A 10,440-nucleotide genomic window follows, 5' to 3' on the forward strand; every position below is an offset into this window, starting at 1 on the left:
ACATGTGTCACAGTTACGTATGCGTTCTTGTGAATTTAAGTTGTGTAGTAACCCACTGAATAGTGCTTATGGACTAGTACTCCATCTTAGGAAATAACATCACATGTTTGGCTTCATGCCAGACAAACGTGGCTGAACTTTGCATTAAAGTAGCTGTTTGTCAGACTACGTACTGATCCCTCAGACCATTCAAGTGACAGCAGCAAACGCACCATCATCCAATCCTGCATCTGAGCCTGAAACTGGTTCTGTAGTGGCTGTCAGACTTTCGATGTACAGGGTCATTGCCAAAGATAGTTAGCTTACCAAATACGAAGACAACAACAGCCTGATTTCCCCGCCCACCCAAAACTCTGATGTTGAAAGCATCTCGTGGGCAACAGCAGTCGTATTTGTTTGGTCCCACGTAAGGTATGTTCCACGAAAAGGTCACTTTGTTGTTGGTCTCGAAGCCGACGACTCTGTAGGAAACAGAACCAGTAATCACCCCATATATGTGGCTTGACTGGCATCGCAACATGCCGCTCTCCCCTGCCAGTATCTCTTGCGGCGGCCGCGAGTCTGGCGTGTCCATCCAATGGCCATGATCTAGACTTGGTGATTCTGCCTCGATGTTGAGTTCCTCGTTAGTATGATTCAGAATGACAACTAATAACTCCCTTGCAGCCATGTTATTGTTGACTTGGAGCGACAATTAATTGATGGTTTGCGCTGTCATGGGGTGCGTAATTATTAGATTGTAAGCAGAATAGAAGAGATCAGTCTTGAACATCATTAAAGTTTGGCGATATTGTATGAAGTTATTCCAGCCTTATATATTTGTCTAGAGCTGTAATTAACACCACGTGGGCCATTATCGGCAGGCTGAAGTTAGTTGTGAGCTCCACAAGTGGCCGCTCCCTTATCAAAAGGAACCCTAATTTGAGACACTACCGTTTAAAGATATAGCAATCGGCTCGAGTATCTTTGTGGTATGGCACAGCACCACTATCAAGGATAGACATAGATTGAGTTATTACAATCATGATCAGTGAACATATCTGGTTGACCAGGGCTACAACTAAGATCTATAAAATGGGCCACGGTGTCGCTTCTTTCGAGGTCTTGATTTTATAAATGTTATGCACTCAAAACACTGACATGTCTTCCATCGATCACAGGCTCGACAAGGGTCAACACTCCAAGGAAGGACGGCGACGCCATCATAATCATGATGGTACAGATGATCCAAATCGTCACTGTCACCACCATCATCATCATGTTCACCGCAAACCAATGGATGACAACGCCATGAGACTGTACGAAGGGCCAGAGTGGTGGAGTCACTTGATCGATTCATCGGTTCTAGAGACGTTAATTAGTGAGGCTCATCTCCGTCTAACTACTTCCGTTATATTCGCTTACAAGATATGCCATCAGCAAAGGCGATTGAAGCGAGCGGTCATGGAGAAAAGAGGGGTTCCGAGATTCGTAATGAAAGCCACCATGCGCTGCGTAAGGGTGTCCGTGCGGGGGCGGAAGTAGCATCCCGTATCAAAAATGATAGAGGGCCTTGGGCTGGTGAGAAGTCAATCAAGGTTGTCAGTGCGGCCATAACATCAGCAACCATTGACTTATTACTGGGCACTGATTCCAAAAGCCATCCACTGAGGTATGCAGTGGCTTCAATGGTTGAGAAGGTTATTATAGATAGAATTATAAATGGTAAACTAAAGCTTTGAAACGTATATATTTCGATACCTTTCTGCCCTGACCGTGAAAGTCTTTTAGGTTTGGGAGCTAGACCAGAGGGATTGTAATCATATCATTCATTTGCCAAATGGGATGGTGTCAGATATTGGGGTCCATTGTGTGCTGTTCATCTTGTTGTTTTTTTTTTCTCCCTGTCCGATAGTTGGGTTGGAACCCTATTTCTATCTGTTCAGTAATGACCTATCTAAGAGGTTGTTACAGTGCTGAGACAGCTCTCTGACCGGTAGTTCGGTCATCCGGTTAGCCGGTCTCATTTTCACCAGTATTCAACAGATGGGGCCATTGACGACACTATCCCATCAACTGTCATAAACCTCCAACGCGGTCACGACAGGGGGGTCGACCCAATTAAAATGGCGCAAATAAAAGGTACATCTCCCCCCACCTAAATTAGCCTATGGTAGAAGTCCCAACAATCCTTCGAGTTACAAATCGCTACATCGCACTTGTCGCATCCCTTCCATGATTGCCGCGGCCGCCTTGGCCTCCTTCTGTTGCCGCTCACACCTGCTAAGGGCTTTCTTTTTTGGCTTTTTGACCTAACCTCCCCAACCCGAAGGCCCTGACAAGGAATGCAGTCTGATTTTTTCCCTCTTGAGACGTAATTGTGCTGTTGAACAGGCGTAAATTCGTCCCCCGCTCGAAACCTTTGCCGCGACTGACTGTCATGGTGGAAAGCCTTGAAGATATCATTATAAAGCCGCTCACGCCACTCAACCTGACTCGTATATCTCTTCCAACTTGGCTGCCCGTGAAGCTGAAGAATATAGCTATTCACAAGGATAACCTCTAAGAGGAAGTGCCAAGTTAGGGCCTGCCAAGCACCCCGGCGGACAGGGTGATCATAGCTGTGATATGACCTCAATTGGTCGCCTCGATCTACATGATTCATCTCATTATTGTACTCAGCGGCAACTGTAGGAATGCTAATTAGCTTGACGGTCTCATCACCAAAGAAACGCTGTATCGGCCGTGCCCGGATGTGGTCTGTTGACGGCTTCTTCCTCTTACACTCAATTCTCTCGTTCCCCTTAAAAACGGTCGACATAAACAACACGAGAGCATTATCCTTCCACGCGATTTGGTTGACCTAGGACGAAGAGAGAACTTAGTAAGGGAATCATATATAATTTTATCTTAGTTACTTACCTGATTATCAGCTGTTGGTATGACCCGGATCTCTTAAACTCATAGCCTGATTTCCCTAACTTATCCTTGTTTTTTGAGACTGCGAGGTCTTTATAGATACCGCAGTTAGCACGGGCTGTGCCTGTAGCCCCGTGGCCGTGCTGACGAAGGGAGAGAAAGAGGTCGGACGACGAGAAGAGGTTATCCATAAAGACGTGGTATACGGCCGGCGGCAGCATATTGATAAGGGAAATAACCACGCTCTGAGTCGAGTTCAGAGGGATGACCTTATCCCTATTAGTCATAACCTCTATCACCTCCTTAACCTCCTTAACCTCCTCAACCTCCCGCGGCCTCGCCGGCCTGCCTCTGCCTCCTCTGCCTCTGCCTCCTCTGCCTCTGCCTCTGCCTCTGCCTCTGCCTCTTCCCACTCCAGTCCTCCTCTTCTTAGTAGGTTCAACACCTACAGGGCCGTATTTTAGACCGGGCTGGTGCCAAATCCACCGTAAAAAGAAGCCCTTTTGGGCTACAACCCAAACCTTGAACCCCGTGTTGATCGGCTTGTTCTGTACCGTGGTTTTCTGGTGAGATCTCCCCTCATATTGGATCATGCCCTCATCCACAGCGAGATGAGAGCCCGGCTCTAAGAGCTGCGTTGATACGTATTGTATAAGATCAGACCACGGTGGTGCGCATTGGAATACCTCAGGGAAGCGTTCATCAGGTACGAATTCGGTGTGGTCAAAGGGTCGGAGGTGGCGGTGAAGAAGCTGAAACTTATTGTAGGTCATAAACTTGATGATAGAGTAGGTAGGACGCTGGTCCCCAAGCAAAGAGGTTTTCCAATAGTCCTCGATCCTAGTTTCCTTGTGGAGACCAATATAAATCAGGATTCCAAGCCAGATGTATACATCGGAGACCTTGAGCCTCGTCCACTTTTGCAGCCTTGAGCCATCTTTCAGTTCGTGGTTTTGGCTGTCAATGACGCCGCTCTCATGCAAGCTGGCGACCCAGTTGTTGGTGTATTCAACCCAGCTTTCGACTAGGGAAACAGGCACAAAGAGCTGGAAGAGCTGTAGTGGCTCCTGGGGCAGTGGGTTGACCTTAAGGTCGCGAGGCGGCACGTTGAAAGGTTGAAAGTTGAAGCCGCGGTCTTCAGCTGGGGGAAACTCAGGCCGGCATGTACTATCAGCCGCTTGCTCGCGTCTGCTGTTTTCTTCTGTTATGAAACTATTATCATCATAGATATTGACTGCCGGTATCTTAGGAGGTATCTTTCGGGAGGGCATTGCAATGAGCAAAATGAATTATGTGCGATTTTAGCTGTGAAGGGTCAGAGGGGTTTTTGGGTTCCCCACAGGTACCGTCACGATGACAGGGGTGATGTGGGGCGAGGTACGGAATGGAGGTTTATGACAGTTGATGGGATAATACGATTATGGTTGCAAAGACAGTGACTCCCGATCTCTTCAGACCCGGAGACCCTGTAATGCTTATGGTGAACACCATCTTCTGATGCAACTAATTAATCTAGTTATTGTGCTAAGCTTTTGGTGACGCGGCGACAATACACATGTCATTCAGCTCGACAAGCCTTACGGGGTCCAAAGAGATCCTAGCCTCGATCCTCACAAGATTCTATTCCTTGGCAGGCATCCGGCTCAACGATAACCTGTCAGCGTGGCGTAGCGCATGACATCTAGCTGGATCGCACCAATTGAGGAACGAAAGGATGAGAAATAGAAAGTCTAGACCCAGCCTTATCAGGTTTAATCTGCAACAAATGGACCGGTCTCGAATTACCAAGGTATATCGCTATGCATTGTGCTAGATAGAGGATACATGCTGAAGTATAGAGCCAAGAAGTACAGAGCCAAACATTCTAACATTAGATAGCACCATAGAGGCAAATGGAGAACATACCATATGCAGGTCCCAACTGTTACGGAAAAAAGCTGAAACAACTCTCTACAGTACCTTCCTGAGCCTTCATGTATTAATCGGCCATCAAGTTCAATAATACCAACAGCAATAGCTTCATATTTGTTTTGTCAACCATATCACCATCATTTGCATCGCCCTTCATGCCCGTTACTCTTGGGAATGGGGCAACCTGCTCCATTCACCTCGAAGAACCCAGTCTTTTCCTGTCAGGATTTGAATCCTTGTGCCAGGACTGTTCTCAGGAGCAGAATGACACCGCATTCTTGCGAGGAACACTCCAGCTGCATGTCAGCAGAAACACTAAGATCAAGTCAGTGCAGCTTAAGCTGGTGGGACGCACTCGCTTGGACTGGCAACAGCAAACGCAACCAGACTTCCACGAGGAATGTAACCTGCCAACACAAGTGTCGACATTCTTCAGCGCCTTGAACAACCCTGAAAAGAATGATTTTGGGTTCCAGTGCAGATACCAGTTGCAGAGCGCATCAGGCTCCGACAGCAACCTTATGAATGAAGGAAATACATTGGCACCGTTGGATCCAAATCTTCACAGCAACATGGGTGCCAAAAAGAGACGACGTTTGTCTCTTGACAACGTTCAAGCCCAATGTTACAACCATGGCAATACGATTCGACCCGCAACTGAAGTACAAGGCTACAAGATTTTCTATCCGGGTACATACGATTATCCCTTTGCGTTCTCAATCGCACAAGACGAACTGGAGACGATCAAGGTACCATATGGCTCTGTGAAGTGGGAGCTACGTGCGACTATCGCTCGCGCTGGTATGTTCAACACCAATCTTCGTGGCAGAAAAGAGGTTACATTGGTGAGAATTCCCGATCCTTTATCTCTGGAGACGATGCAGCCGATCCTATTCAGCCGGCAATGGGAGGATTTCTTGTACTACGATATAATCGTAGGGGGAAGTAGCTTCCCTATCGGCAGCATTATCCCTATCTTCCTTAGGCTGGGGCCTCTGGACAAGGTCCAAGTGCATGGGTTCGAGGTTTTGGTAACCGAATCTATGGAATACTCGTCAAATAACAAGAAGGTTATCAAGAGGCCTCCCAGTCGAACCGTCCTTCTCCTCAAGAAGACAGCTGAGAAAGCTATTTTTCCTTCATGGGCGACTTCGGGCCTCGTAACCGTCCGTGATGGCGAATTCACCCCGGAGCCGAGAAACGAGACTTGCGAAATGGCTGCCGAACAAAGGAGTGTAGAGGCATCGGGGGAGCGGACATCGGCCGGTACTGTGACAGAGAGGCGAGACAGCCTTTTGATCAACTCGGATCTGGATTTGCCGACTTTCTGGGGTACAACTGAGATCGAAGCAGCTGTGCAGATCCCCACGTGTGGTATGATGTTGAGGAGGGGGGAGTTAAGGCTGCACCCCAAGTGTATCTGGAAGAGTGTCGTTGCAAAGCATTGCCTGAAGGTAAATTCGACAGCATTCTCCCGCCCCCCCTTATTCACGCTGATGTTGACGAACAGGTCATACTGCATATCAGCCGTCTTGATGCCAATGACCCGACTGGGAAAAAGCGCATCTATCGAGATACCATCACATACTTGCCGATTACTCTTCTCAACTGTCGAGCCAACCAGGCTAACATGAGCCTTCCCTCCTACTCCGATGAGACATTTCCGTCTCTGAGCTATCACAAAAGCTGTGGGTGCCCTGATGCTTCGACCATACCGATCGAAAAGCCACCCCGCCATTCCATTGGAGGGCTGGCTGCGTGCCACCTTGTCGATGACGGGCATAACGCGCACCCTACCACAAACTCCTGGCAACCCACTGAAGTATCGGGGGACCACACCTTCGACCTGTCTAGCTCGGATAACGACATCACACCACCATCCGTCCCCGCACTCATCAACGACGAACTCCCACCACACTACGATGACATTGTGGGTGGCACCGGTCTCAGCGGCCTTGAAGATTATTTCTCCCACCTAGTACGTTATGGATGAGACGCGGCCCTTTGGTTTCAGTTTTGCCGCGCTCGCTCTTGAAAGATGTTCGACCTAGACTCGGCGATATTCCACGTGAAAGGGAAAGACAAGCTAGCAGGTCAAATAGATGCCTATAGTTAAATCAAAGTACAATGCATTTCAGCTATTGCTGCCTGTTTAGCAGAGAAGGCTTGGGTGACAAATTAACAGCCCATGGACATGCTTATCCAGCCTATCGAAACCCCCGATATCATACTCTGAGGCTCACCGGGCGGGCGTCCTTGTTTCCCTTGTCAAAGTTATGGTCCGATTCGCCCAGTATTTTATGATAAGCTGAAATAAGGTGACTTGTCGCTATGAAGGCTTCGTTTAAATGTTAGCTCATCCCCGTCATTTTCCACATCGTTCGCAATGAATTCTCACATGCCCGACCCTCTGCGGATTCAATGGACGAGATCCATGACCGAGATTCAACGCCGGCAGACGAATCTCATTTTGGGACTCAGGCCTCATACATCCTCGCCGGTCTCGCTGCGGTCTGGTTGGCTTCAATGGGCCTCGTGGGTATTCGCTCGTCAGTATCCTACCCACTGAATAAGTCTTTCTCTATACTGACGATCAACAAGCATCGTGAAACGTAGAAGACAGCACATGCTAGCACAAGGGGATATTGAGAGCCGACATGTCGCTCCGGGCGGCATAGTGACTTTGCAAACTCTCGACTCCACAAGCCCAGCTGAAAGCTACAAATTCCCCCCGTCGTCTAAAACGCAGCCATCTTTGGAATCGCACACTATTGATTCGTCAGAACTCTGGTACGTTCTTGGCCACTTTCCGCCTTTCACGTTCAAATTCTGAATAGCTAGTGCGATCTGTCTCGAAGTATTTGAGAGTTCAGAGACCGTGCGACGATTGAAGTGTGAGCATGTCTATCATCAGGAATGAATCGACCGTTGGTTCCGAGGGCGGCATTTCACTTGTCCGTTATGCAAATCAATTTATGTGGCACGGCCAGTCAGCGCTGCATCATGTTAATCGTTGGGTGATTCAAACTTTTTATTCAGTATTGGAATAAAGTATAATTAAAACCAGCCTTTGTCACATATAGTACGAGGACCCTCAATATGGTGGCTTGAAGCACATCTCAATCATCCATCTCGGGGAGATGCATCCCAGCGGAGATTCCGGGAAGGCTAACCTATACCATGTCCTTCCCTTAAACTTCACGAATGATTTTGTGGGCAGGGAGGGGTTCCTGGATTAGTGGGTGATTTGCAGGGGTCTCGGTGGGTTCCTCCGTCAATGAGCGGAGGAAGTGTCATTTCTGGCAATAACATCTTAGACTAGCCAAGCTTGGAACCGGTCGCTTATGACGCTGTACAAGAGGGTGGGTGCGGGTTAATATTGTCCCGGTATTTGTCACTGGGATCGCAATCTTCCGGGCCATCCTATCTCCTCAGTGCCCACAAGCCTCAATCCCGTACCCCGCCCCACATGACCCCAGTCATGACGACAGTACAAGCGGGGTACGGAAAGTGTTAGATTTTACCAACTACACCACACGCCTGGTTTTATATTTGACAGATTGCTTTGCTTGTCAGGGCTTTCGGCAAGGCCAAGTGAGGCTAAAAGGCTAAAAAAGGAGGTTCCTTGGGGAGGGTGATGGCAATGCAAGAAGGGGGCGGACTAATTATTGGTGTAGCGTGTGCAAGGTTCCTCTTTGTAACGGCAATTGCTGGTACTTCTTTCATAATAGAAATTAGGTAGGCAATGAAGTACCTCTTGTTTGAGGCATTTTAATTGGACCAACCCCCCTGTCAGTACGGGAATTGAGGCTTGTGGGCACTGAGGAGATAGGAAGAACAACCCTGACCCTCAACCACTTCACATGCATAAGTACGATCATTACCCTCCATCAGCTTCATATACTTGTAAAAGTAGCTAATGATAAGATAGAATAAGGATAATGGGGCGATTGGTAAGATTCTTAGTTGCTCTTCCAGCACGTGTGTTTACCTGCCACACTCCGATGACATTCTTTACTCCAATAGGAACACTTCAAACGCGCTCAACTCACAGCTGTAAGCCGCCATGATCCGATATACTTTAAGTGGCGCTCTGCAGCGATCTGAAGGACCAGTCTAGACAATTTACTAAAGCCAGCTGACTTCTTAGAGTCCAAATCATACTAAATACTTCTTCAACATAATCGGTTTGGCGACCAGTGGCGTTTGCTCTGTAATATGATAAGACAAGAATCAAGAGCTTGAATGTGATGAAAACATGAAATAGTGCAAGGATTGCATCATAATAAGCTTAGATGAATACATCCCCCGTTCGTATCAAAAACACATACACCATCGCTTATCTTTACATTTCTCTGAATACTAAGGGGTAAAGCCATCCAGCTACTACAACTATATAAGAACTCCAAATTCAAGTAACCCTACAACATCTCATTCCCAATCAATTACCTTTGATCTACGTCAAAATGGCTGAATCTGGAGTTGCGCACAAAGTCATTTCTGTTATCCTCCGTCTCTCGGAGCTTGCCTCTGCTATAATCGTTCTGGGAATTCTCTCACGCATCACCTATCTTGTTGGCCTCGCGGAAGCTAGTGTCGATGGACGCATTATCTATACCATCGTTGTCGCATGCCTCGGCATCATGTACTCCATCTTCTTTTGCCCACCATTCAGGAACATGTTCTTAGGCTTCCCATTCGACTTCCTGCTGTTTGTGATGTGGCTCGTGGCATATTGCTTGCTTCAAACGGTATTGTGCTCCTTCACACTTTTACGCTATTCAGAAGTAAACCCATTTACTAATGATACGCAACTTTTACCATTCACAGAAGACAGGTAGTAGCTCTTGCTCTGCACGCTGGTATTACGACTATTGGGGCTACTATTGGGGCCGTTTCTACAAAGTCGGACCCATTGGGACTGTTTCCATCAACGGAGCGGGTTGCTCCTCGTGGAGGACAGTACTGGCGTTTTCATTTATTGCTTGGTTCCTCCACCTTTTGAGTGGAATACTTGTGAGTCAACCGGATGATACACTCCCTATTCCCAGGAATAGGGGAGAAGCTGACGTGGTATTTTGTAGGGTGTCTACGTTTTCCGTACTTATGTCAAACTCGATGAGACAAAACGCGACATCAAGAATCATGCGGAGAAGCTCACCAAGTAAGAACTGCTTTGCGAGAATAGCCTTAGCACGATTTTGAATATTGGGCTAATACCTCTTGTCACCAGACCTGACCCTCGAGCAAACGGTTACAACCGAAATATCCAGCAGCAGAATAGCGAGACTACTAGTGTCTAGTTGTTACGGCTGTACCCGGTTAAGCAGGATTGAGGAAGAGGGGCGAACTGCTGAGAAGAAAGTCATAGCAGAGAAGGGTGTGACACTGTTTCATTGTTGGAGGAGTCTAATAATCAGGCAATGGCTCGGCAACGTAATTGAAATTAAGGATCCAGCAAATCGAATTCGGAATCTCAAACACTTAGTTAGCTTTGAATACACTGACAGTACCATGTTGCGACTTGCATAGAAGGGAGATCATGAGGTGCATCAGAACCATATCCAGAGTTTGAGCCAATCAAGCGAGTCTGCAGCCACTCAGATCACATGTGAATTAATCTGCACACCA

The 10,440-nt window shown here is 47.5% G+C and overlaps 5 protein-coding genes across 5 annotated transcripts; 4 read left to right on the plus strand and 1 right to left on the minus strand.

Moving 5' to 3' along the window:
- Nucleotides 1-13: 13 nt before the first annotated feature.
- On the minus strand, nt 14-786 carry BKA55DRAFT_571404 (uncharacterized protein). Its single transcript, XM_046193065.1, has 2 exons — nt 307-786; nt 14-248 (listed from the first exon to the last, which is right to left on the minus strand). Exons 1-2 carry the CDS (start codon nt 668-670, stop codon nt 190-192), a joined length of 423 nt encoding a protein of 140 aa, XP_046047897.1. The 5' UTR covers nt 671-786; the 3' UTR covers nt 14-189.
- Nucleotides 787-1,038: 252 nt separating this feature from the next.
- BKA55DRAFT_701936 (uncharacterized protein) lies at nt 1,039-1,721 on the plus strand (the record flags this gene model as incomplete). The annotated part of the gene is made up of 2 exons (XM_046200608.1): nt 1,039-1,360; nt 1,420-1,721. Exons 1-2 carry the CDS (start codon nt 1,117-1,119, stop codon nt 1,719-1,721), a joined length of 546 nt encoding a protein of 181 aa, XP_046047898.1. The 5' UTR covers nt 1,039-1,116.
- A 3,174-nt stretch (nt 1,722-4,895) lies between these two features.
- BKA55DRAFT_701939 (uncharacterized protein) lies at nt 4,896-6,889 on the plus strand. The gene is made up of 2 exons (XM_046200609.1): nt 4,896-6,263; nt 6,320-6,889. The coding sequence occupies exons 1-2, from the start codon at nt 4,965-4,967 to the stop codon at nt 6,800-6,802; spliced, it is 1,782 nt and encodes a 593-aa protein (XP_046047899.1). The 5' UTR covers nt 4,896-4,964; the 3' UTR covers nt 6,803-6,889.
- On the plus strand, nt 6,744-7,938 carry BKA55DRAFT_571409 (uncharacterized protein). The gene is made up of 3 exons (XM_046193066.1): nt 6,744-7,358; nt 7,411-7,599; nt 7,651-7,938. Exons 1-3 carry the CDS (start codon nt 7,231-7,233, stop codon nt 7,727-7,729), a joined length of 396 nt encoding a protein of 131 aa, XP_046047900.1. The 5' UTR covers nt 6,744-7,230; the 3' UTR covers nt 7,730-7,938.
- Nucleotides 7,939-9,027: 1,089 nt separating this feature from the next.
- On the plus strand, nt 9,028-10,405 carry BKA55DRAFT_571416 (uncharacterized protein). The gene is made up of 4 exons (XM_046193067.1): nt 9,028-9,560; nt 9,640-9,825; nt 9,894-9,973; nt 10,043-10,405. Exons 1-4 carry the CDS (start codon nt 9,276-9,278, stop codon nt 10,110-10,112), a joined length of 621 nt encoding a protein of 206 aa, XP_046047901.1. The 5' UTR covers nt 9,028-9,275; the 3' UTR covers nt 10,113-10,405.
- Nucleotides 10,406-10,440: the final 35 nt, after the last annotated feature.

This window comes from Fusarium redolens (assembly GCF_020744475.1).
Source record: "Fusarium redolens strain MPI-CAGE-AT-0023 chromosome Unknown BKA55scaffold_10, whole genome shotgun sequence".
In the NCBI taxonomy this organism is placed as follows: domain Eukaryota; kingdom Fungi; phylum Ascomycota; class Sordariomycetes; order Hypocreales; family Nectriaceae; genus Fusarium; species Fusarium redolens.

What these genes read in the sequence shown, in the direction of transcription:
- BKA55DRAFT_571404 (XM_046193065.1), bottom strand. Translation starts at nt 670, where the DNA reads ATGGCTGCAAGGGAGTTATTAGTTGTCATTCTGAATCATACTAACGAG. An exon ending in TGTTGTTGTCTTCGTATTTG is followed by an intron (nt 249 to 306) that starts GTAAGCTAACTA and finishes CAGCCACTACAG; the next exon opens with AACCAGTTTCAGGCTCAGAT.
- BKA55DRAFT_701939 (XM_046200609.1), top strand. Translation starts at nt 4,965, where the DNA reads ATGCCCGTTACTCTTGGGAATGGGGCAACCTGCTCCATTCACCTCGAA. An exon ending in TTGCAAAGCATTGCCTGAAG is followed by an intron (nt 6,264 to 6,319) that starts GTAAATTCGACA and finishes GTTGACGAACAG; the next exon opens with GTCATACTGCATATCAGCCG.
- BKA55DRAFT_571409 (XM_046193066.1), top strand. Translation starts at nt 7,231, where the DNA reads ATGGACGAGATCCATGACCGAGATTCAACGCCGGCAGACGAATCTCAT. An exon ending in GGCCTCGTGGGTATTCGCTC is followed by an intron (nt 7,359 to 7,410) that starts GTCAGTATCCTA and finishes ACGATCAACAAG; the next exon opens with CATCGTGAAACGTAGAAGAC. An exon ending in ATTGATTCGTCAGAACTCTG is followed by an intron (nt 7,600 to 7,650) that starts GTACGTTCTTGG and finishes CTGAATAGCTAG; the next exon opens with TGCGATCTGTCTCGAAGTAT.
- BKA55DRAFT_571416 (XM_046193067.1), top strand. Translation starts at nt 9,276, where the DNA reads ATGGCTGAATCTGGAGTTGCGCACAAAGTCATTTCTGTTATCCTCCGT. An exon ending in CATATTGCTTGCTTCAAACG is followed by an intron (nt 9,561 to 9,639) that starts GTATTGTGCTCC and finishes TACCATTCACAG; the next exon opens with AAGACAGGTAGTAGCTCTTG. An exon ending in CATGCGGAGAAGCTCACCAA is followed by an intron (nt 9,974 to 10,042) that starts GTAAGAACTGCT and finishes TCTTGTCACCAG; the next exon opens with ACCTGACCCTCGAGCAAACG.